We start from the raw sequence: 26,494 nt of genomic DNA, 5'->3' as shown, positions 1-26,494 counted from the left end.
TGATACTATAGAGATAGATAGATAGATAGATAGATAGATAGATAGATAGATAGATAGATAGACAGACAGACACACAGACAGACACACAGACAGACAGACAGACACACAGACAGACAGACAGACAGACAGACAGACAGACAGACAGACAGACAGACAGACAGATAGATAGATAGATAGATAGATAGATAGATAGATAGATAGATAGATAGATACTGTAGAGAGAGATAGATACTGTTACAGCGCTTAGCTGTATAGCTACTAGCTACAATCACTGAGGTCATTTTTAGTCTTATTTTTTGTCACAAATCTGGATGATTACATAGGCCTATATGACAACTAGCAATACATAGTGTATACAGTAGGCTATAGTGGACTCTAATTCCCAGAATACCTGCGGTACGGTCCTATCTCCCGGGTCCTATTTCTCGGGTCCTACTTCGGCGGCTGCACGGCTGCAGCCATAGACATTATACAGAACTTTTAAAGTTTTTATTTTATTTTATACCATCTTTATAATGTATAGAGATAGATAGACAGACAGACAGACAGACAGATAGATAGATAGATAGATAGATAGATAGATAGATAGATAGACAGACAGACAGACAGACAGACAGACAGACAGACAGACAGATAGATAGATAGATAGATAGACAGACAGACAGACAGACAGACAGACAGACAGACAGACAGACAGACAGACAGACAGACAGATAGACAGATAGATAGACAGACAGACAGACAGACAGACAGACAGACAGACAGACAGACAGACAGACAGACAGACAGACAGACAGATAGATAGATAGATAGATAGATAGATGGATAGATAGATAGATAGATAGATAGATAGATAGATAGATAGATAGATAGATAGATAGATAGATAGATAGATAGATAGATAGATAGATAGATAGATATTCTTTATAATGTCTATGGCTGCAGCTGGATCCTATTTCTCGGCCTGTGCCGGTGCTGCCCACACGAGGGCGCTCCTCGGAAATCCCCACAGCTCAAAGGAACCTCCACACCCCTCCTTCCTCCTCGTCTCCTCGTCAGCCTGGGTTAGGAAACACAAACCCAACCCATTCAACCCACTCACACGCTTTCACTTTTCCCAACGCGTATTAAACCTCTTCACACTCTGATCGAGCATGGGAGAGCCGGTGGCCGAGTACACATCCAGACTCCAGCAGCAGGTCGATCATGATTCTTTACCAAGTCTACTTGGGTTTATAGACATGATTAAAAACATGCTAAACTGGGTTAGCTAGACAGCGACCATGTGGGTTGGGAAACACAGCTCCATCTGGTCCACTGCGATCACACACTATAAGTGTCTACCTCAAACAGGTTTAAGATCTTGTTGAAGATCGTGGGTCAATTATCTTATAGCTTGTTTCTGATGTCTTGTGTGTCCTCTCTAGTTTTATTTGTTAAATAATTGCAATGTAGTGTCCAATAAATCCTCGTCCTGCTTTTCTGTGCCTTGCTGGGGACATTTGCTGTGGTTGTGAGGGTGACAGGGGTCAGGTAATGGGGGTTTAGAACAGACGGAGAAGTAGGCCTAGTAGAACCAATGGGAGGCAGCAATCCTGTATCAATCAATCAATCAATCAATCAAAGCTTTATTTATAGCTAAGGCTGGACATAACGTGAAGCTCGCTATCTTACTTGACAGCTGTTCCTAACAATCAGTCCAGTTGTCAACTTTAACTGTATTTCGGCTAGTTGTTGTACTGTTCTATTGTTACTCATCACGGTAACTCGTTCTGCAAAGCTTTTGGTTTCGTTGTGAAGGCAGGGGGGTGGTGACATCACCTCATTTCTTATAAATCTGAGCCGGTACAGTATCAGTGAGTCAAAGTCCAGTATCGGGTTGATTTAGTTATGCATGTCAATCAGGGTTGATTTAGTTATGCATGTCAATCAGCACTGACCAGCCTACAGAGTGGTCAGCCATCTCTGCAGCCTGTCACTGTCCCACTGAGCAAAGACACGTCTAAAAGACGTCTTTTAGATGTCTTTTTTGTCTTTTTCGGACGTCCAAAGACATCCAATTAGGAGCCAGAATGAATGTTTTTTTTTATGTTCAGATATTGGACCCGTTCTGCACGTCCACAGACGTCTTAGAGGGGTCCAAGCCCGACGTGTGAATATTGAGGGGTCCAGCAGACGAACAAACGGGGTTCTGGACCGACGGACGTTATTTGCTGGGGTGGTGAGGATTAGTGATGCTAAATTAAGGAATATTCACACACTTCCCATGGGAATTAATGGATATAAACTGGGAAAACTGTTAACTACCATGAATTCCTGTTGGGAATTTTAGGAGGTTTGCGAATATTGACAGAATTGTGCAACCTTGAATATTAGTTATTGTTGGTATTTTGACGTCTGGGAATGAGTCGGGTAACGTTTTGTGAAGTGTCTCACAAGGAGGAGTCAGTATTTCACCTTGAAGGAGGAAGTGCATCTCATCTTCCGCTGACGTACACACTCCTCGTTGGCTGGCCAAGTTTTTGGTTGTGTTTGTCAATGGTTGTGCTTTGCTTGATTAATCCTGATAAGTTTAGTTGAAGTAGCGTTGATGAGTGCTTTGTTTTTGAGCTTTGACACCAATGAAGGGACTTTGATGTGGGTTCAGATCGGGATGTTAGTGCTTTCTGCTTGAGCTTTGGCTATCAGCCCAAGTTTGCCCTACAGAAATGGCTCAGTGTTTTCCTTCGCACTTGCAGGGAGTTTCTAGAGAATTCCATGTCTAGGGCTTTCAGGTGGGTGTTTTCCATGCATCAGTGATAACTGCCCCCTCCCCCCCCCCCCCTGTGTAGGAGCTGGAGATCCGCTCCCTGTCTGCGGAGGTGGAGGGTCTGAGGAGCCCCCAGAGCCAGGAGGGTCTGTCCCCCCACCTGGACCAGCTGAGGGAGGAGAACGCTCGGCTCAAATACCGCCTCAACGTCCTGAAGAGGGTGAGCGCTGCGGTGGGTCAGTTAAAGGACAATGCTTGTTTTTGACAACCTGGACCTTATTTACAACATATTATAAGACGTTTGACTCACCGAGATCACTTTGGTGTAGTTCGGAGGCCTGTAGAAGAAATTTAAAATCCAGCGCGAGCCAGTATATCCTAGAATGCAGCTTCTAAAAATCTATTTTCTGCCGCGAAACGGTTGTTTTCATCAATCTGTCTTTATGAATCGCTAGTTGTGCTTACATAGAGCATAGGCTTGTTGTGGTTTTTCACATGCCTCTGTAATATGATCTTTAGAAACGTCTTTAGACACGAAATAGCTTCCTCAGTTGCTCCGGCACGCATGCGCACAGCGTACTGGAGCAACGATTGCGCGCTGTGCGCATGCGTGCTGGAGCAAGTGGGGAAGCTATTTCGTTTCGAAAGACGTTTCTAAAGATCATATTACAGAGGTATGTAGGCCACAACAGGCCTACGCTCTATGTAAGCACAACTAGGGATTCATCAAGACAGATTGATGGAAACAACCGTTTCACGGCAGAAAATAGATTTTTAGAAACTGCATTCTAAGTGCCCCGTCCACCGCCATTACATGGATATACTGGCTCGCGCTGGATTTTAAATTTCTTCCACAGGCCTCCGAAATACACCAAAGTGATCTTGGTGAGTCAAACGTCTTATAATATGTCGTAAATAAGGTCGTCAAAAACGAGCATTGTCCTTTCAGCCCAATTCATGCTTCGTCCAGCGACACTTTTAAAACCGTCACTCGACACTTTTTACGTCACGGGCAACACTTTTTTTGTGGGGGAAAAAAAAATGTCGCCAAGGGCTGTCGCGCACCAACGGATCTTTCTAATGTCGCTGACTTCGTCACATATTGTCGCTCAAGTGTGATTGGATAGCTGGATAGAAGGCTCGTGTGTTGTCATGGATATGCTTGTTCCGCAGCCTTGTTTTAGTTTTGTCTGTCATGTGACGTTTGTCTGTCATGGAAGGAGCAGAGGAACGTCTCTCCCAGCTTGTGAGGAGATATCTCCGTCTATACAACTCATCCCTGCCCCTTCACAGAGATGCCCAAGTACTGAGGGAAAGAATGAAAACAAACCACAATGAAAACCGCTCTCTGAATAACCTCTTTACCGCAGATGAAACTCTTTCCCTCAGAAAGACGCTTCTCTCAGAATGACAACAAACGCGCATCAGAATGACAAGCGCACGGCTGATTGTTGCCATAGAGACGACGCGAAGTGTCACCCGAAGCATAAATGCTACATGTCGAGCGACACTTTTTTTTTTTGTTGAGCGACACTTTTCAAGAAGCATAAATTAGGCTTTATAGTATGCTCCTGCAGTACCAGAGACTGCACCCCCCAAATACTGCTTTCTGTCTGAAGACTTATTAAAGGTTTATTCCACCCAAATACTACTTTCTGTCTGAAGACTTATTAAAGGTTTATTCCACCCAAATACTGCTTTCTGTCTAAAAACGTATTATCGGTTTATTCCACCCAAATACTACTTTCTGTCTAAAAACTTATTAAAGGTTTATTCCACCCAAATACTGCTTTCTGTCTAAAGACTTATTATCGGTTTATTCCACCCAAATACTACTTTCTGTCTAAATACTTATTAAAGGTTTATTCCACCCAAATACTGCTTTCTGTCTTAAAACTTATTAAAGGTTTATTCCACCCAAATACTGCTTTCTGTCTAAAGACTTATTATCGGTTTATTCCACCCAAATACTGCTTTCTGTCTAAAAACTTATTAAAGGTTTATTCCACCCAAATACTGCTTTCTGTCTAAAAACGTATTAAAGGTTTATTCCACCCAAATACTACTTTCTGTCTAAATACTTATTAAAGGTTTATTCCACCCAAATACTGCTTTCTGTCTTAAAACTTATTAAAGGTTTATTCCACCCAAATACTGCTTTCTGTCTAAAGACTTATTATCGGTTTATTCCACCCAAATACTGCTTTCTGTCTAAAAACTTATTAAAGGTTTATTCCACCCAAATACTGCTTTTTGTCTAAAAACTTATTACCGGTTTATTCCACCCAAATACTGCTTTCTGTCTAAAAACGTATTAAAGGTTTATTCCACCCAAATACTACTTTCTGTCTAAATACTTATTAAAGGTTTATTCCACCCAAATACTGCTTTCTGTCTTAAAACTTATTAAAGGTTTATTCCACCCAAATACTGCTTTCTGTCTAAAGACTTATTATCGGTTTATTCCACCCAAATACTGCTTTCTGTCTAAAAACTTATTAAAGGTTTATTCCACCCAAATACTGCTTTTTGTCTAAAAACTTATTACCGGTTTATTCCACCCAAATACTGCTTTCTGTCTAAAAACCTATTACCGGTTTATTCCACCCAAATACTAATCTCTGTCTAAAGACTTATTATCGGTTTATTCCACCCAAATACTACTTTCTGTCTAAATACTTATTAAAGGTTTATTACACCCAAATACTGCTTTCTGTCAAAAAACTTATTAAAGGTTTATTCCACCCAAATACTGCTTTCTGTCTAAATACTTATTATCGGTTTATTCCACCCAAATACTACTTTCTGTCTAAAAACTTATTAAAGGTTTATTCCACCCAAATACTGCTTTCTGTCTAAAAACCTATTAAAGGTTTATTCCACCCAAATACTGCTTTCTGTCTAAAGACTTATTATCGGTTTATTCCACCCAAATACTACTTTCTGTCTAAAAACTTATTAAAGGTTTATTCCACCCAAATACTGCTTTCTGTCTAAAAACGTATTAAAGGTTTATTCCACCCAAATACTGCTTTCTGTCTAAAAACCTATTAAAGGTTTATTCCACCCAAATACTACTTTCTGTCTAAAAACTTATTAAAGGTTTATTCCACCCAAATACTGCTTTCTGTCTAAAAACTTATTAAAGGTTTATTCCACCCAAATACTGCTTTCTGTCTAAATACTTTTAAAAGGTTTATTCCACCAAAATACTGCTTTCTGTCTAGACTTATTAAATGTTTATTCCACCCAAATACTGCTTTCTGTCTAAATACTTTTAAAAGGTTTATTCCACCCAAATACTTCTTTCTGTCTAAAAATTTATTAAAGGTTTATTCCACCCAAATACTACTTTCTGTCTAAAAACCTATTAAAGGTTTATTCCACCCAAATACTGCTTTCTGTCTAAAAACGTATTAAAGGGTAATTCCACCCAAATACTGCTTTCTGTCTAAAAACGTATTAAAGATTTATTCCACCCAAATACTGCTTTCTGACTAAAAACTTATTAAAGGTTTATTCCACCCAAATACTGCTTTCTGTCTAAAAACGTATTAAAGGTTTATTCCACCCAAATACTGCTTTCTGTCTAAAAACGTATTAAAGATTTATTCCACCCAAATACTGCTTTCTGACTAAAAACTTATTAAAGGTTTATTCCACCCAAATACTGCTTTCTGTCTAAAAACGTATTAAAGGTTTATTCCACCCAAATACTGCTTTCTGTCTAAAGACTTATTATCGGTTTATTCCACCCAAATACTACTTTCTGTCTAAAGACTTATTAAAGATTTATTCCACCCAAATACTGCTTTCTGTCTAAAAACTTATTAAAGGTTTATTCCACCCAAATACTGCTTTCTGTCTAAAAACGTATTAAAGGTTTATTCCACCCAAATACTGCTTTCTGTCTAAAAACTTATTAAAGGTTTATTCCACCCAAATACTGCTTTCTGTCAAAAAACGTATTAAAGGTTTATTCCACCCAAATACTGCTTTCTGTCTAAAAACTTATTATCGGTTTATTCCACCCAAATACTGCTTTCTGTCTAAAAACCTATTAAAGGTTTATTCCACCCAAATACTGCTTTCTGTCAAAAAACGTATTAAAGGTTTATTCCACCCAAATACTGCTTTCTGTCTAAAAACTTATTAAAGGTTTATTCCACCCAAATACTGCTTTCTGTCTAAAGACTTATTATCGGTTTATTCCACCCAAATACTACTTTCTGTCTAAAAACTTATTAAAGGTTTATTCCACCCAAATACTGCTTTCTGTCTAAAAACCTATTAAAGGTTTATTCCACCCAAATACTGCTTTCTGTCTAAAGACTTATTATCGGTTTATTCCACCCAAATACTACTTTCTGTCTAAAAACTTATTAAAGGTTTATTCCACCCAAATACTGCTTTCTGTCTAAAAACGTATTAAAGGTTTATTCCACCCAAATACTGCTTTCTGTCTAAAAACCTATTAAAGGTTTATTCCACCCAAATACTACTTTCTGTCTAAAAACTTATTAAAGGTTTATTCCACCCAAATACTGCTTTCTGTCTAAAAACTTATTAAAGGTTTATTCCACCCAAATACTGCTTTCTGTCTAAATACTTTTAAAAGGTTTATTCCACCAAAATACTGCTTTCTGTCTAGACTTATTAAATGTTTATTCCACCCAAATACTGCTTTCTGTCTAAATACTTTTAAAAGGTTTATTCCACCCAAATACTACTTTCTGTCTAAAAACTTATTAAAGGTTTATTCCACCCAAATACTACTTTCTGTCTAAAAACCTATTAAAGGTTTATTCCACCCAAATACTGCTTTCTGTCTAAAAACGTATTAAAGGGTAATTCCACCCAAATACTGCTTTCTGTCTAAAAACGTATTAAAGATTTATTCCACCCAAATACTGCTTTCTGACTAAAAACTTATTAAAGGTTTATTCCACCCAAATACTGCTTTCTGTCTAAAAACGTATTAAAGGTTTATTCCACCCAAATACTGCTTTCTGTCTAAAGACTTATTATCGGTTTATTCCACCCAAATACTACTTTCTGTCTAAAGACTTATTAAAGATTTATTCCACCCAAATACTGCTTTCTGTCTAAAAACTTATTAAAGGTTTATTCCACCCAAATACTGCTTTCTGTCTAAAAACGTATTAAAGGTTTATTCCACCCAAATACTGCTTTCTGTCTAAAAACTTATTAAAGGTTTATTCCACCCAAATACTGCTTTCTGTCAAAAAACGTATTAAAGGTTTATTCCACCCAAATACTGCTTTCTGTCTAAAAACTTATTATCGGTTTATTCCACCCAAATACTGCTTTCTGTCTAAAAACTTATTAAAGGTTTATTCCACCCAAATACTGCTTTCTGTCAAAAAACGTATTAAAGGTTTATTCCACCCAAATACTGCTTTCTGTCTAAAAACTTATTAAAGGTTTATTCCACCCAAATACTGCTTTCTGTCTAAAGACTTATTATCGGTTTATTCCACCCAAATACTGCTTTCTGTCTAAAAACGTATTAAAGGTTTATTCCACCCAAATACTGCTTTCTGTCTAAAAACGTATTAAAGGTTTATTCCACCCAAATACTGCGTTCTGTCTAAAAACCTATTAAAGGTTTATTCCACCCAAATACTGCTTTCTGTCTAAAGACTTATTAAAGATTTATTCCACCCAAATACTGCTTTCTGTCTAAAAACTTATTAAAGGTTTATTCCACCCAAATACTGCTTTCTGTCTAAAAACTTATTAAAGGTTTATTCCACCCAAATACTGCTTTCTGTCTAAAAACGTATTAAAGGTTTATTCCACCCAAATACTGCTTTCTGTCTAAAGACTTATTATCGGTTTATTCCACCCAAATACTACTTTCTGTCTAAATACTTATTATCGGTTTATTCCACCCAAATACTGCTTTCTGTCTAAAGACTTATTATCGGTTTATTCCACCCAAATACTACTTTCTGTCTAAATACTTATTAAAGGTTTATTCCACCCAAATACTGCTTTCTGTCTAAAAACGTATGAAAGGTTTATTCCACCCAAATACTTATTTCTGTCTAAAAACGTATTCAAGGTTTATTCCACCCAAATACTGCTTTCTGTCTAAAAACTTATTAAAGGTTTATTCCACCCAAATACTACTTTCTGTCTAAAAACGTATGAAAGGTTTATTCCACCCAAATACTTATTTCTGTCTAAAAACGTATTCAAGGTTTATTCCACCCAAATACTGCTTTCTGTCTAAAAACTTATTAAAGGTTTATTCCACCCAAATACTGCTTTCTGTCTAAAAACCTATTAAAGGTTTATTCCATCCAAATACTACTTTCTGTCTAAAAACTTATTAAAGGTTTATTCCACCCAAATACTGCTTTCTGTCTAAAAACCTATTAAAGGTTTATTCCACCCAAATACTGCTTTCCTCTGGTGCTGCAGCTGGTGCCTCCTCCTGCTGGTGCCCGTCTCCATGGGGATCATTTCTTTGCGGCGTCAGAAACACTTTTAACTCCTCTTTTATTGTGCATTGAGCAGCACTTTTTGCTTTGCTAATATCAGTGATAGCAAGCCTGCTTAGTGCCTGGTCAGCTGTTCTTTGGAGGTAGGTCATGGTGGAGCCTGCAGTTGCTCCCTTGGCTAGGTGCTCTGCTGGAAACTTATTCTGCTATGTTTTCTCTGTGAATGTGTCTGTGTGCTCCTTGAATGCCTTGCTGTGTGCTGCTCCATGCGGGCGTGTGATCTGTCTTATGCTGCTTGTTGATCATGCTATGTGGTATTGTGTGCTATGGTGTCTTGTCGATGTGCACATGTGCCCTGTTGGTGTTTTGATGCTGTGTGCTGCTTAGGGCTGGGTTTTAAAAATCTATTCATCGATTCTGAATCAAATGATTCAGAATCGATTCATGAATCCCAAAATCAATCTTTTATTTAATGAATAAATGAAGGAATGAATAGTTCATTAATTCATTCAATGATTCATTCATTTTTGGAAATCAGTATCGATACCCAGCCCTAGTACTGATGTGTTGCATAACTTGGCAGTCATGTAATTAAGGTTACAGCAAAAAAAAAACAGCTTTTAGTAACACTAACTGAATCGATATTGAATCGAATCGAATTGAATCGTGATAATCGATTCTGAATCTTGTGAATCGGAATCGAATCGATTAGTACTGATGTGTTGCATAACTTGGCAGTCATGTAATTAAGGTTACAGCAAAAAAAAAACAGCTTTTAGTAACACTAACTGAATCGATATTGAATCGAATCGAATTGAATCGTGATAATCGATTCTGAATCTTGTGAATCGGAATCGAATCGATTCTTGAAATTCGACTCGATACCCAGCCCTAGTGCTGCTCCATGTGTGATTGTCTGTTTTTGCTGCTACTGATTATGCTATATCCCAGGGCTGTACATTAACTTTTTTAGCACATAGCACTGGTGCTACAGAGGTTGATAGTTCTGTAGCACAGAGCCAGAAAGTTGTAGCACAGGTATAAAATGTCCATTATCACCTCTACTGAACACAAGTTATGCAGTTCATCACTTAAAACCACCGGGAAAGGGATGTTACTGTACGTATACAATATGAAATAATAACACGTTTTCAGACAAGCATCTTTAGGTTTTCCCGGCTTTCGATTTTGCGGTGTCTTCATGATTTGGGTTATCTTTCTTTTTCATTCATAATTTCAACATCTTTTTCCTTTGATCGCTTGTTTGGGTTTTTCTCTATGATCTGAACAAGGAACCAGTGTTTCCTGTGGAATTGATCTCTTGGTGTGGTGGTGCCAAGCTGAAGACAGCCAAAATAAGGAGGATTTCTATACCAAAGCAGGGGTCTGGGCATCCTCCCCCCCCAAAACGTTTCAGAGACCTAGTTTCCTGTATTCTGGTGACTTTTAAAGAATGAAAATAACAAAATCGTGAGATATATATATAATTGAAATGTATACTGAAACAGCATGTTTAGCCTACATGAAATATGCTTTCTTTAATTTTGAGTTATGGGGTGAGAATAATAGATAGAATGTTTTATTTAATAAATAAAAAAAAGTTTGATGCCCATTGATGCTTAACTGCAAACTCATTCCTTCTAAATCATCACTCTTTCTAATCTCTCATCCTGCCGTGTCTCCTTCCTTCTCCTCTCTCTTCTCCTGCTCTCCTCTCAACAACCTCTATCCTCTCCTCTCTCACCTGTCCCTTCCTTCTCCTCTCTCTTCTCCTGCTCTCCTCTCAACAACCTCTATCCTCTCCTCTCTCACCTGTCCCCTTCCTTCTCCTCTCTCTTCTCCTGCTCTCCTCTCAACAACCTCTATCCTCTCTCACCTGTCTCCTTCCTTCTCCTCTCTCTTCTCCTGCTCTCCTCTCAACAACCTCTATCCTCTCCTCTCTCACCTGTCCCCTTCTTCCTCTCTCTTCTCCTGCTCTCCTCTCAACAACCTCTATCCTCTCCTCTCTCACCTGTCCCCTTCCTTCTCTCTCTTCTCCTGCTCTCCTCTCAACAACCTCTATCCTCTCCTCTCTCACCTGTCCCCTTCCTCCTCTCTCTTCTCCTGCTCTCCTCTCAACAACCTCTATCCTCTCCTCTCTCACCTGTCCCTTCCTTCTCCTCTCTCTTCTCCTGCTCTCCTCTCAACAACCTCTATCCTCTCTCACCTGTCTCCTTCCTTCTCCTCTCTCTTCTCCTGCTCTCCTCTCAACAACCTCTATCCTCTCCTCTCTCACCTGTCCCCTTCCTCCTCTCTCTTCTCCTGCTGTCCTCTCAACAACCTCTATCCTCTCCTCTCTCACCTGTCCCCTTCCTTCTCCTCTCTCTTCTCCTGCTCTCCTCTCAACAACCTCTATCCTCTCCTCTCTCACCTGTCCCCTTCCTCCTCTCTCTTCTCCTGCTCTCCTCTCAACAACCTCTATCCTCTCCTCTCTCACCTGTCCCCTTCCTCCTCTCTCTTCTCCTGCTCTCCTCTCAACAACCTCTATCCTCTCCTCTCTCACCTGTCTCCTTCCTTCTCCTCTCTCTTCTCCTGCTCTCCTCTCAACAACCTCTATCCTCTCCTCTCTCACCTGTCCCTCCACTCTGCTGGTCCTGTCTTCTACCACAATCACTGCCTTTTTTACATATCTTACCTAAATAATAGGCTAGATTAGGCTACGCTTAACCGATATTTCGTTGCATTTGCTGTTGCTTTGACTGGCACTTATGGCTGGCTGGAGGAACATTAACGCAAGCTAGCGTCGTTAAACTTTCGGTTCAGCCAGCCAAAAAGACGGTCGCTCAATCAGTCAGTCAGGGCAGCGCCTCTGATTCGCATGTTGTAGGTAGTCGCGCTTATGGTGTGGGCCGTCTCCTTGACAATGCTTGCTGACTGACAGACAGCAGCACGTAAGCTACGTAGATGGGGGCACCGCTTCGGCTCAAACATAGGCTAGGCTACTGGGTGTAGCTCCACATCGTGTTTCTACACCGTTACATATTTATCACACTTCAACTATAGGCTATTTTTTACTTGTCCGATCAGACAACTGCATGAGGCACTTGCCTGAACAGAGTTTCCTGGTCCGGGGGAAGCTATAGGCTAGTTTACTGGTCCAGGGGAAGCTATAGGCTAGTTTACTGGTCCGGGGGAAGCTATAGGCTAGTTTACTGGTCCGGGGGAAGCTATAGGCTAGTTTCCTGGTCCAGGGGAAGCTATAGGCTAGTTTACTGGTCCAGGGGGAAGCTATAGGCTAGTTTACTGGTCCAGGGGAAGCTATAGGCTAGTTTCCTGGTCCAGGGGAAGCTATAGGCTAGTTTCCTGGTCCAGGGGGAAGCTATAGGCTAGTTTACTGGTCCAGGGGAAGCTATAGGCTAGTTTACTGGTCCGGGGGAAGCTATAGGCTAGTTTCCTGGTCCAGGGGAAGCTATAGGCTAGTTTCCTGGTCCAGGGGAAGCTATAGGCTAGTTTCCTGGTCCAGGGGAAGCTATAGGCTAGTTTCCTGGTCCAGGGGAAGCTATAGGCTAGTTTCCTGGTCCAGGGGAAGCTATAGGCTAGTTTACTGGTCAGGGGGAAGCTATAGGCTAGTTTCCTGGTCCAGGGGAAGCTATAGGCTAGTTTACTGGTCCAGGGGAAGCTATAGGCTAGTTTACTGGTCCAGGGGAAGCTATAGGCTAGTTTACTGGTCCAGGGGAAGCTATAGGCTAGTTTCCTGTTCCAGGGGAAGATATAGGCTAGTTTACTGGTCCAGGGGAAGCTATAGGCTAGTTTCCTGGTCCAGGGGAAGCTATAGGCTAGTTTACTGGTCCAGGGGAAGCTATAGGCTAGTTTACTGGTCCGGGGGAAGCTATAGGCTAGTTTACTGGTCAGGGGGAAGCTATAGGCTAGTTTACTGGTCCAGGGGAAGCTATAGGCTAGTTTACTGGTCCGGGGGAAGCTATAGGCTAGTTTACTGGTCCAGGGGAAGCTATAGGCTAGTTTCCTGGTCCAGGGGAAGCTATAGGCTAGTTTACTGGTCCAGGGGAAGCTATAGGCTAGTTTACTGGTCCAGGGGAAGCTATAGGCTAGTTTACTGGTCCGGGGGAAGCTATAGGCTAGTTTCCTGGTCCAGGGGAAGCTATAGGCTAGTTTACTGGTCCGGGGGAAGCTATAGGCTAGTTTACTGGTCCAGGGGAAGCTATAGGCTAGTTTACTGGTCCAGGGGAAGCTATAGGCTAGTTTACTGGTCCATGGGAAGCTATAGGCTAGTTTACTGGTCCAGGGGAAGCTATAGGCTAGTTTACTGGTCCGGGGGAAGCTATAGGCTAGTTTACTGGTCCAGGGGAAGCTATAGGCTAGTTTACTGGTCCGGGGGAAGCTATAGGCTAGCCTACCTGACTGAACAGAGTTTCCTGGTCCAGGGGAAGCTATAGGCTAGTTTCCTGGTCCAGGGGAAGCTATAGGCTAGTTTACTGGTCCGGGGGAAGCTATAGGCTAGTTTCCTGGTCCGGGGGAAGCTATAGGCTAGTTTCCTGGTCCAGGGGAAGCTATAGGCTAGTTTCCTGGTCCAGGGGAAGCTATAGGCTAGTTTACTGGTCCGGGGGAAGCTATAGGCTAGTTTACTGGTCCAGGGGAAGCTCTAGGCTAGTTTCCTGGTCCAGGGGAAGCTATAGGCTAGTTTCCTGGTCCAGGGGGAAGCTATAGGCTAGTTTACTGGTCCAGGGGAAGCTATAGGCTAGTTTACTGGTCCAGGGGAAGCTATAGGCTAGTTTACTGGTCCAGGGGGAAGCTATAGGCTAGTTTACTGGTCCAGGGGAAGCTATAGGCTAGTTTCCTGGTCTAGGGGAAGCTATAGGCTAGTTTCCTGGTCCAGGGGGAGCTATAGGCTAGTTTACTGGTCCAGGGGAAGCTATAGGCTAGTTTACTGGTCCAGGGGAAGCTATAGGCTAGTTTACTGGTCCAGGGGAAGTTATAGGCTAGTTTACTGGTCCAGGGGAAGCTATAGGCTAGTTTACTGGTCCAGGGGAAGCTATAGGCTAGTTTACTGGTCCAGGGGAAGCTATAGGCTAGTTTCCTGGTCCAGGGGAAGCTATAGGCTAGTTTCCTGGTCCAGGGGAAGCTATAGGCTAGTTTCCTGGTCCAGGGGAAGCTGTAGGCTAGTTTACTGGTCCAGGGGAAGCTATAGGCTAGTTTACTGGTCCAGGGGAAGCTATAGGCTAGTTTACTGGTCCAGGGGAAGCTATAGGCTAGTTTCCTGGTCCAGGGGAAGCTATAGGCTAGTTTCCTGGTCCAGGGGAAGCTATAGGCTAGTTTACTGGTCCAGGGGAAGCTATAGGCTAGTTTACTGGTCCGGGGGAAGCTATAGGCTAGTTTACTGGTCCGGGGGAAGCTATAGGCTAGTTTCCTGGTCCGGGGGAAGCTCTAGGCTAGTTTCCTGGTCCAGGGGAAGCTATAGGCTAGTTTACTGGTCCAGGGGAAGCTATAGGCTAGTTTACTGGTCCGGGGGAAGCTATAGGCTAGTTTACTGGTCCGGGGGAAGCTATAGGCTAGTTTACTGGTCCAGGGGAAGCTATAGGCTAGTTTACTGGTCCAGGGGAAGCTATAGGCTAGTTTACTGGTCCAGGGGAAGCTATAGGCTAGTTTACTGGTCCAGGGGAAGCTATAGGCTAGTTTACTGGTCCAGGGGAAGCTATAGGCTAGTTTCCTGGTCCAGGGGAAGCTATAGGCTAGTTTACTGGTCCAGGGGAAGCTATAGGCTAGTTTACTGGTCCAGGGGAAGCTATAGACTAGTTTACTGGTCCAGGGGAAGCTATAGGCTAGTTTACTGGTCAGGGGGAAGCTATAGGCTAGTTTACTGGTCCAGGGGAAGCTATAGGCTAGTTTACTGGTCCGGGGGAAGCTATAGGCTAGTTTACTGGTCCGGGGGAAGCTATAGGCTAGTTTACTGGTCCAGGGGAAGCTATAGGCTAGTTCCCTGGTCCAGGGGAAGCTATAGGCTAGTTTACTGGTCCAGGGGAAGCTATAGGCTAGTTTACTGGTCCAGGGGAAGCTATAGGCTAGTTTACTGGTCCAGGGGAAGCTATAGGCTAGTTCCCTGGTCCAGGGGAAGCTATAGGCTAGTTTACTGGTCCAGGGGAAGCTATAGGCTAGTTTACTGGTCCAGGGGAAGCTATAGGCTAGTTTACTGGTCCAGGGGAAGCTATAGGCTAGTTCCCTGGTCCAGGGGAAGCTATAGGCTCGTTTACTGGTCCAGGGGAAGCTATAGGCTCGTTTACTGGTCCAGGGGAAGCTATAGGCTAGTTTCCTGGTCCAGGGGAAGCTATAGGCTAGTTTACTGGTCCGGGGGAAGCTATAGGCTAGTTTACTGGTCCAGGGGAAGCTATAGGCTAGTTTACTGGTCCAGGGGAAGCTATAGACTAGTTTACTGGTCCAGGGGAAGCTATAGGCTAGTTTCCTGGTCCGGGGGAAGCTATAGGCTAGTTTACTGGTCCAGGGGAAGCTATAGGCTAGTTTACTGGTCCGGGGGAAGCTATAGGCTAGTTTCCTGGTCCAGGGGAAGCTATAGGCTAGTTTACTGGTCCAGAGGAAGCTATAGGCTAGTTTACTGGTCCAGGGGAAGCTATAGGCTAGTTTACTGGTCCAGGGGGAAGCTATAGGCTAGTTTACTGGTCCAGGGGAAGCTATAGGCTAGTTCCCTGGTCCAGGGGAAGCTATAGGCTAGTTTCCTGGTCCAGGGGAAGCTATAGGCTAGTTTCCTGGTCCAGGGGAAGCTATAGGCTAGTTTACTGGTCCAGGGGAAGCTATAGGCTAGCCTACCTGACTGAACAGAGTTTCCTGGTCCAGGGGAAGCTATAGGCTAGTTTCCTGGTCCGGGGGAAGCTATAGGCTAGTTTACTGGTCCAGGGGAAGCTATAGGCTAGTTTCCTGGTCCAGGGGAAGCTATAGGCTAGTTTACTGGTCCAGGGGAAGCTATAGGCTAGTTTACTGGTCCAGGGGAAGCTATAGGCTAGTTTACTGGTCTGGGGGAAGCTATAGGCTAGTTTACTGGTCCAGGGGAAGCTATAGGCTAGTTTACTGGTCCAGGGGAAGCTATAGGCTAGTTTACTGGTCCAGGGGAAGCTATAGGCTAGTTTCCTGGTCCGGGGGAAGCTATAGGCTAGTTTCCTGGTCCAGGGGAAGCTATAGGCTAGTTTACTGGTCCGGGGGAAGCTATAGGCTAGTTTACTGGTCTGGGGGAAGCTATAGGCTAGTTTACTGGTCCAGGGGAAGCTATAGGCTAGTTTCCTGGTCCAGGGGAAGCTATAGGCTAGTTTACTGGTCCAGGGGAAGCTATAGGCTAGTTTACTGGTCAGGGGGAAGCTATAGGCTAGTTTACTGGTCCAGGGGAAGCTATAGGCTAGTTTCCTGGTCCAGGGGAAGCTATAGGCTAGTTTACTGGTCCGGGGGGAAGCTATAGGCTAGTTTACTGGTCCGGGGGAAGCTATAGGCTAGTTTACTGGTCCGGGGGAAGCTATAGGCTAGCCTACCTGTCTTCTCTCACTTCATGTCACCTCACTCGTCCTCCCGGCTTCAACACGGAAAAACCCGCTAACGTTACATACAAGCGGCTCGCTGTCTGTCACACGCTACAGGGCGAATAAATTTATCCCAGACATTTTTTTTCATAGCACGTGCAACATATATGTCGCAATGTACAGCCCTGTACTATGTGGTATTGTGTGCTATTATGTCTTGTGGATGTGTACATGTGCCCTGTTGGTGTTTCGATGGTGTGTGCTAATGCTTTGCTGTGTTTTTATGTGCTTTTAATGTTTGTTGAATTGTGTGTTTGTGGCTGTCTTGACCAGGGCTCCTTTGTAAAAGAGACCTCCGTCTCAATAGGACCTCCCTGGGAAAATAAAGGTTTAATAAAACATTAAAAGGGATTTTGTGTGAAGCCAAACACACATGGTCCACGTTTCCGTGGTCAGTAAAGGCGTTATTTTCTCCTCCTCCTCGTGTGTGTGTGGTCTCAGACTGACCGTGTCCCCCTGCTCCTCCAGAGTCTGCAGGAGGAGAGGAGCCAGTGCAGTAAGACCATGATGAACATCAACCAGCGTCTGCAGGAGATCTTCGGGGAGGCCATCAGGGCGGCGTGCCCCGACCTCGACGACCCTCCCCTGGCCGTCACGCCCAACCAGCAGGCCAAGTTTGGAGACTACCAGTGCAACAGCGCCATGGCCCTGTCCCAGGTGAGAGAACTCAGCCCCGGTGTATAACAGCAGGGACCGTACCAGCGTGCAGGTGTATAACAGCAGGGACCGTACCAGCGTGCAGGTGTATAACAGCAGGGATCGTACCAGTGTGCAGGTGTATAACAGCAGGGATCGTACCAGTGTGCAGGTATATAACTGCAGGGATCGTACCAGCGTGCCGGTGTATAACAGCAGGGATCGTACCAGCGTGCAGGTGTATAACAGCAGGGATCGTACCAGTGTGCAGGTGTATCAGGGATCGTACCAGTGTGCAGGTGCTTGGCTGAGAGCCTTGCCTGATCATCTTTACAGAAGAGCCCAGCCCGGCACACTGGGCCTGACGGGGCCATGCAGGACTGAAGCGTTGTGTGAAATAGGGCTGCACGATTATGACAAAAGATAATAATTGCGATTATTTGCTTAAAAATGGTAATTGCGATTAATAATTGCGATTAATATTGAATATATAATGTTAATATATAATAACCAAAATGCTCCCAAATCACGGACGTTGATCCCTTTCTTGCTACTAACTCACTGACCTTGTTTTCGCTCATTTTTTCACTACTCACGGCTGCAGGTACTCTTGTGTCACTTGTCTTGACCTACTGCTATCTGTCTTCTCAGTGAAATTGCTGCGCACAGCGCACTCAGCGGGAACGCACGTGATTGGTCAGACAGCATAAGTGCCTGTGATTCCTCCGTGTAGTCCTAGCACACTCAATTCAAAGCAAAATTATTAATCACATTAATTGCGGCCTTTTGCGATTAGTTAATTGCGGAGGTCATAATCGCGATTTCGATTAATTCACGATTAATTGTGCAACCCTAGTGTGAAATCGGCGGAATGGAAGTCTAATAGCGTTCCCCTCCCAGGGGTGTGACCATGGGCGGCTGTAGCTCAGTTGGTAGAGCGGGTCGTTCAGTGATCGAAGGGTCAGTGGTTCGAATCCCAGCTACGACTGTCCACATGTCGAAGTGTCCTTGAGCAAGACACCTAACCCCAAATTGCTCCCAATGAGCAGGTTAGCACCTTGCATGGCAGCTGCCGCCATTGGTGTGTGAATGTGTGTGTGAATGGGTGAATGAGAGGCCATTGTAAAGCGCTTTGAGTGCCGCTAAGGTGGAAAAGCACTATATAAGTGTAGTCCATTTACCATTTACCATGCTGAGCGTCATGGGTTTCAGATGATGAAGTCCAAGGGGCTGAAGGTGAACCCGAGGGAGATAGCGGAGAAGATCGTCCAGAACATCCCGGACAACCAGCTGATCGCCAAGACGGAGATCGCCGGACCAGGTTCGGGAAAGAATCATGCGTTTCCATAACAACGGCGCCGGCCGGGTGTTTCCTGTCATCACCCCGGAGGCTCCGCCCCCAGAGAGAGACGGGAGGAGATAAGCCCTGGTGTTGTTGACGGGGTGTTGACGTGCTCGTGTGTGTTTACCTCAGGGTTTATAAACGTCCACCTGAAGAGGTCGTTTGTGTCCAAGCTGCTGACCAACCTGCTGGTGAATGGGGTCCAACCACCCCCTCTGGCCTCCAGGAAGAAGGTTAATACACCCATTCACTGATTCACTAGAACAGAACCACCCATTCACTGATTCACTAGAACAGAACCACCCATTCACTCATTATATTAGGCTCTGATTCACTAGAACAGAACCACCCATTCACTCATTATATTAGGCTCTGATTCACTAGAACAGAACCACCCATTCACTAGAACAGAACCACCCATTCACTCATTATATTAGACTCTGATTCACTAGAACAGAACCACCCATTCACTCATTATATTAGGCTCTGATTCACTAGAACAGAACCACCCATTCACTCATTATATTAGGCTCTGATTCACTAGAACAGAACCACCCATTCACTCATTATATTAGGTTCTGATTCACTAGAACAGAACCACCCATTCACTCATTATATTAGGCTCTGATTCACTAGAACAGAACCACCCATTCACTCATTATATTAGGCTCTGATTCACTAGAACAGAACCACCCATTCACTGATTATATTAGGCTCTGAGTCACTAGAACAGAACCACCCATTCACTCATTATATTAGGCTCTGATTCACTAGAACAGAACCACCCATTCACTGATTATATTAGACTCTGATTCACTAGAACAGAACCACCCATTCACTCATTATATTAGGCTCTGGTTCACTAGAACAGAACCACCCATTCACTCATTATATTAGGCTCTGAGTCACTAGAACAGAACCACCCATTCACTCATTATATTAGGCTCTGATTCACTAGAACAGAACCACCCATTCACTGATTATATTAGGCTCTGATTCACTAGAACAGAACCACCCATTCACTCATTATATTAGGTTCTGATTCACTAGAACAGAACCACCCATTCACTCATTATATTAGGCTCTGATTCACTAGAACAGAACCACCCATTCACTCATTATATTAGGTTCTGATTCACTAGAACAGAACCACCCATTCACTCATTATATTAGGCTCTGATTCACTAGAACAGAACCACCCATTCACTCATTATATTAGGCTCTGATTCACTAGAACAGAACCACCCATTCACTGATTATATTAGGTTCTGATTCACTAGAACAGAACCACCCATTCACTGATTATATTAGACTCTGATTCACTAGAACAGAACCACCCATTCACTCATTATATTAGGCTCTGGTTCACTAGAACAGAACCACCCATTCACTCATTATATTAGGCTCTGGTTCACTAGAACAGAACCACCCATTCACTCATTATATTAGGCTCTGATTCACTAGAACAGAACCACCCATTCACTGATTATATTAGACTCTGATTCACTAGAACAGAACCACCCATTCACTCATTATATTAGGCTCTGGTTCACTAGAACAGAACCACCCATTCACTCATTATATTAGGCTCTGATTCACTAGAACAGAACCACCCATTCACTGATTATATTAGGCTCTGATTCACTAGAACAGAACCACCCATTCACTCATTATATTAGGCTCTGAGTCACTAGAACAGAACCACCCATTCACTCATTATATTAGGCTCTGATTCACTAGAACAGAACCACCCATTCACTCATTATATTAGGTTCTGATTCACTAGAACAGAACCACCCATTCACTGATTACATTAGGCTCTGATTCACTAGAACAGAACCACCCATTCACTCATTATATTAGGCTCTGATTCACTAGAACAGAACCACCCATTCACTGATTATATTAGGCTCTGGTTCACTAGAACAGAACCACCCATTCACTGAGTATATTAGGCTCTGATTCACTAGAACAGAACCACCCATTCACTGAGTATATTAGGCTCTGATTCACTAGAACAGAACCACCCATTCACTGGTTATATTAGGCTCTGATTCACTAGAACAGAACCACCCATTCACTGGTTATATTAGGCTCTGATTCACTAGAACAGAACCACCCATTCACTCATTATATTGGGCTCTGATTCACTAGAACAGAACCACCCATTCACTGGTTACATTAGGCTCTGATTCACTAGAACAGAACCACCCATTCACTGATTATATTAGGCTCAATATGGAGCGTCTTTTCCGACGGCGTGTCTCTCTGCGTCCTCTCCAGGTGATCGTGGACTTCTCGTCTCCCAACATCGCCAAGGAGATGCACGTGGGCCACCTGCGCTCCACCATCATCGGGGACAGCATGTGTCGTCTGTTCGAGTTCCTGGGCTACGACGTCCTCAGGTCTGTCCTGGAGAACCCTGGAGAACCTTTCATGACCTCCTCACCTCTCAGCTCGTTTTGTTCAATGATTAAGTGTAACCTCTTGTAAAGTATCTTGAGGCCACATTGATAAATGTACTTTCAACTGAAATAAACTTGGAAAACTTGACATGTAGCCTAGCAGACCCACTCTCTGTTCACCATGGCTATGCTGTGTTTGCCCCCCCCCCGGGTTAAACCATGTGGGAGACTGGGGGGAGCCAGTCCAAACTCTCCTCACTGTTCTTACCCCCCTCCCAGGTTAAACCATGTGGGAGACTGGGGGACCCAGTTCGGAATGCTAATTGCCCATCTGCAGGACAAGTTCCCTGACTACCTGAGCGTCTCTCCACCCATAGAAGATCTGCAAGCCTTCTACAAGGTCAGAGCAATACTAAACCCTCTATAGGTGCTCTACAGACCTTCTACAAGGTCAGAGCACTACTAAACCCTCTATAGGTGCTATACAGCCCTTCTACAAGGTCAGAGCAATACTAAACCCTCTATAGGTGCTATACAGCCCTTCTACAAGGTCAGAGCAATACTAAACCCTCTATAGGTGCTCTACAGCCCTTCTACAAGGTCAGAGCAATACTAAACCCTCTATAGGTGCTATACAGCCCTTCTACAAGGTCAGAGCAATACTAAACCCTCTATAGGTGCTCTACAGGCCTTCTACAAGGTCAGAGCAATACTAAACCCTCTATAGGTGCTCTACAGCCCTTCTACAAGGTCAGAGCAATACTAAACCCTCTATAGGTGCTATACAGCCCTTCTACAAGGTCAGAGCAATAATAAACCATCTATAGGTGCTCTACAGGCTTTCTACAAGGTCAGAGCAATACTAAACCCTCTATAGGTGCTATACAGGCCTTCTACAAGGTCAGAGCAATACTAAACCCTCTATAGGGGCTCTACAGGCCTTCTACAAGGTCAGAGCAATACTAAACCCTCTATAGGTGCTATACAGCCCTTCTACAAGGTCAGAGCAATACTAAACCCTCTATAGGTGCTCTACAGGCCTTCTACAAGGTCAGAGCAATACTAAACCCTCTATAGGTGCTATACAGCCCTTCTACAAGGTCAGAGCAATACTAAACCCTCTATAGGTGCTCTACAGGCCTTCTACAAGGTCAGAGCAATACTAAACCCTCTATAGGTGCTCTACAGACCTTCTACAAGGTCAGAGCAATACTAAACCCTCTATAGGTGCTCTACAGCCCTTCTACAAGGTCAGAGCAATACTAAACCCTCTATAGGTGCTCTACAGGCCTTCTACAAGGTCAGAGCAATACTAAACCCTCTATATGTGCTATACAGGCCTTCTACAAGGTCAGAGCAATACTAAACCCTCTATAGGTGCTATACAGCCCTTCTACAAGGTCAGAGCAATACTAAACTCTCTATAGGTGCTATACAGGCCTTCTACAAGGTCAGAGCAATACTAAACCCTCTATAGGTGCTCTACAGGCCTTCTACAAGGTCAGAGCAATAATAAACCCTCTATAGGTGCTCTACAGGCCTTCTACAAGGTCAGAGCAATACTAAACCCTCTATAGGTGCTCTACAGCCCTTCTACAAGGTCAGAGCAATACTAAACCCTCTATAGGTGCTCTACAGCCCTTCTACAAGGTCAGAGCAATACTAAACCCTCTATAGGTGCTCTACAGACCTTCTACAAGGTCAGAGCACTACTAAACCCTCTATAGGTGCTCTACAGCCCTTCTACAAGGTCAGAGCAATACTAAACCCTCTATAGGTGCTATACAGCCCTTCTACAAGGTCAGAGCAATACTAAACCCTCTATAGGTGCTCTACAGGCCTTCTACAAGGTCAGAGCAATAATAAACCCTCTATAGGTGCTCTACAGGCCTTCTACAAGGTCAGAGCAATACTAAACCCTCTATAGGTGCTCTACAGCCCTTCTACAAGGTCAGAGCAATACTAAACCCTCTATAGGTGCTCTACAGCCCTTCTACAAGGTCAGAGCAATACTAAACCCTCTATAGGTGCTCTACAGACCTTCTACAAGGTCAGAGCACTACTAAACCCTCTATAGGTGCTATACAGCCCTTCTACAAGGTCAGAGCAATACTAAACCCTCTATAGGTGCTATACAGCCCTTCTACAAGGTCAGAGCAATACTAAACCCTCTATAGGTGCTCTACAGCCCTTCTACAAGGTCAGAGCAATACTAAACCCTCTATAGGTGCTATACAGCCCTTCTACAAGGTCAGAGCAATACTAAACCCTCTATAGGTGCTCTACAGGCCTTCTACAAGGTCAGAGCAATACTAAACCCTCTATAGGTGCTCTACAGCCCTTCTACAAGGTCAGAGCAATACTAAACCCTCTATAGGTGCTATACAGCCCTTCTACAAGGTCAGAGCAATACTAAACCCTCTATAGGTGCTATACAGGCCTTCTACAAGGTCAGAGCAATACTAAACCCTCTATAGGTGCTCTACAGGCCTTCTACAAGGTCAGAGCAATACTAAACCCTCTATAGGTGCTATACAGCCCTTCTACAAGGTCAGAGCAATACTAAACCCTCTATAGGTGCTATACAGCCCTTCTATAAGGTCAGAGCAATACTAAACCCTCTATAGGTGCTATACAGGCCTTCTACAAGGTCAGAGCAATACTAAACCTATGGGAGATCTACAAGCCTGTTAATAGGTCAGAGGTTAAAAGGTCACTCTAGATGGAAATGGAGAGATGGGAAAATGAAGGATTTACACGGCGCTGATGGAAAAAAATAGTTATCACCCAAGTTCAACGTTTCTGCGTAATGATAATCATTTAGCCTAGTGGATAACTTGAATAGCACAGATGATAACAATATTATACTTATTATACAAATATATACAGAAATGCAGTATCATGAGGTTTTGATGATGGTGTCAAACTGCTCTCTCTCTATACGTCTCTCTCTCTCTATACGTCTCTCTCTCTCTACGTCTCTCTCTCTATACGTCTCTCTCTACGTCTCTCTATACGTCTCTCTCTCTCTCTACGTCTCTCTATACGTCTCTCTCTATACGTCTCTCTATACGTCTCTCTCTCTATACGTCTCTCTTCTTCTACGTCTCTTTCTATACGTCCCTCTCTACGTCTCTCTCTATACGTCTCTCTCTCTATACGTCTCTCTATACGTCTCTCTCTCTATACGTCTCTCTTCTTCTACGTCTCTTTCTATACGTCGCTCTCTACGTCTCTCTCTCTATACGTCTCTCTCTATACGTCTCTCTCTCTATACGTCTCTCTAAACGTCTCTCTCTCTCTACGTCTCTCTCTCTATACGTCTCTCTCTACGTCTCTCTCTATACGTGTCTCTCTCTATACGTCTCTCTCTATACGTCTCTCTCTATACGTCTCTCTCTCTATACGTCTCTCTCTCTATACGTCTCTCTCTCTCTACGTCTCTCTCTCTATACGTCTCTCTCTATACGTGTCTCTCTATACGTCTCTCTCTATACGTGTCTCTATACGTCTCTCTCTATACGTCTCTCTCTCTATACGTCTCTCTCTCTCTACGTCTCTCTATACGTCTCTCTCTCTATACGTCTCTCTCTCTCTACGTCTCTCTATACGTCTCTCTCTCTCTACGTCTCTCTCTCTCTACGTCTCTCTATACGTCTCTCTCTCTCTACGTCTCTCTATACGTCTCTCTCTCTCTACGTCTCTCTCTATACGTCTCTCTCTCTCTATACGTCTCTCTCTCTCTACGTCTCTCTATACGTCTCTCTCTCTCTATACGTCTCCCTCAGGAGTCAAAGAAGCGTTTTGATGAGGAGGAGGAGTTCAAGAAGCGAGCGTACCGGTGTGTGGTCCGACTGCAGAGCAAAGAGCCAGACTTCATCAAGGCCTGGAAGCTCATCTGTGACGTGTCCAGGAAAGGTGTGTGTGTGTGCGCGCGCGTGTGTTGTGTGTGCGTGTGTGTGTTGTGTGTGTGTGTGTTGCGTGTGTGTGTGTGTCAGCCAGTATTGGTTGTGCGTACGTGTGCGCGCGTGTGTGTGTGTTCACTCACAAGTGTGTCAGCCGGTATTGGTTGTGCGTGCGTGCGTGCGTGCGTGCGTGTGTGTGTGTGTGTGTGTGTCAGCGAGTATTGGTTGTGCGTACGTGCGCGTGTGCGTGCGTGTTGAAGGGTAGGGCAGGCCTGAGACATCACAGCTGACAGGCTGTGCTCGTCCACCATGCTGTGTGATCTCTGGGAGGAACAGACGCTGATGACGCTGACAGAGAGAGAGAGAGGGGGGGGAGAGAGAGAGAGAGGGAGGGAGAGGAAGGGAGAGAGAGGGAGAGAGGGAGGGAGGGAGGGAGGGAGAGAGAGGAAGGGAGGGAGAGAGAGAGAGGAGAGAGGGAGGGAGGGAGAGAGAGGAGAGAGGGGCAGGGAGAGAGAGAGGGGCAGGGAGAGAGGGGGAGAGAGAGAGGGGCAGGGAGAGAGGGAGAGGAGGAAGGAGAGACAAGAAAGGAGATTGAGAGACGGAGAGGGGGGAGAAACAGACACAGCTGTTCGAAAGCATTGTGTGTGTGGAGGGGGGGTGTAGAGAGAAAGAGAGAGACAAAGGAAGAGTGAAAGATAGAGAGAGAGAGAGAGAGAGAAAGACAAAGACGCTGTGTCCTCGCCGCCTTCATCAGCCTGCAGTCATGTCTGAGACGCAGCTGGGAGAGGGACGCTCATCCACTCTCTCTTCTCTGAAGGGGTGACTTTACCGTCCCCATGACAAACACACTGCCAGCATGATTTCCCTCAGGTGACGCTACGCTTCTAATCTCCCCCCTACCTCCCCTCTCCTCCTCCTGCTTCTCTCCCTCCTCCTCTCCCTCCTCCTCTACCTCCCCTACCCCTCTCCTCCTCCTCCTCTCCCTCCTCCTCTACCTCCCCTACCCCTCTCCTCCTCCTCCCCCTCCTCCTGCTCCTCCCCCTCCTCCTCTACCTCCTCCTCTACCTCCCCTACCCCTCTCCTCCTCCTGCTCCTCCCCCTCCTCCTCCCCCTCCTCCTCTACCTCCCCTACCCCTCTGCTCCTCCTCCTCTCCCTCCTCCTCTACCTCCCCTACCCCTCTCCTCCTCCTCCTCTCCCTCCTCCTCTACCTCCCCTACCCCTCTCCTCCTCCTCTCCCTCCCCTCTCCTCCTCCTGCTTCTCTCCCTCCTCCTCTCCCTCCTCCTCTCCCTCCCCTCTCCTCCTCCTGCTCCTCTCCCTCCTCCTCTCCCTCCTCCTCTCCTCCCCTCTCCTCCTCCTGCTCCTCTCCCTCCTCCTCTACTTCCCCTACCCCTCTCCTCCTCCCCCTCCTCCT

At 44.5% G+C, this 26,494-nt stretch overlaps 1 protein-coding gene across 1 annotated transcript; it reads left to right on the top strand.

Moving 5' to 3' along the window:
- Nucleotides 1-1,087: 1,087 nt before the first annotated feature.
- Nucleotides 1,088-25,094, top strand: LOC311328608 (arginine--tRNA ligase, cytoplasmic-like; the record flags this gene model as incomplete). Its single annotated transcript, XM_084462554.1, has 8 exons — nt 1,088-1,199; nt 2,832-2,969; nt 17,262-17,450; nt 18,642-18,750; nt 18,904-19,004; nt 21,055-21,176; nt 21,456-21,576; nt 24,965-25,094. Coding segments are annotated over exons 1-8 (955 nt in total), but the record flags the coding sequence as incomplete, so codon positions are not given.
- Nucleotides 25,095-26,494: the final 1,400 nt, after the last annotated feature.

The sequence above is a fragment of the Borostomias antarcticus genome (assembly GCF_949987555.1).
Source record: "Borostomias antarcticus genome assembly, contig: scaffold_394, whole genome shotgun sequence".
Classification (NCBI taxonomy): Eukaryota; Metazoa; Chordata; class Actinopteri; order Stomiiformes; family Stomiidae; genus Borostomias; species Borostomias antarcticus.
The sequence above is the reverse complement of the archived record's forward strand: the minus strand, read 5'-3'. Positions and strand labels throughout refer to the sequence as shown.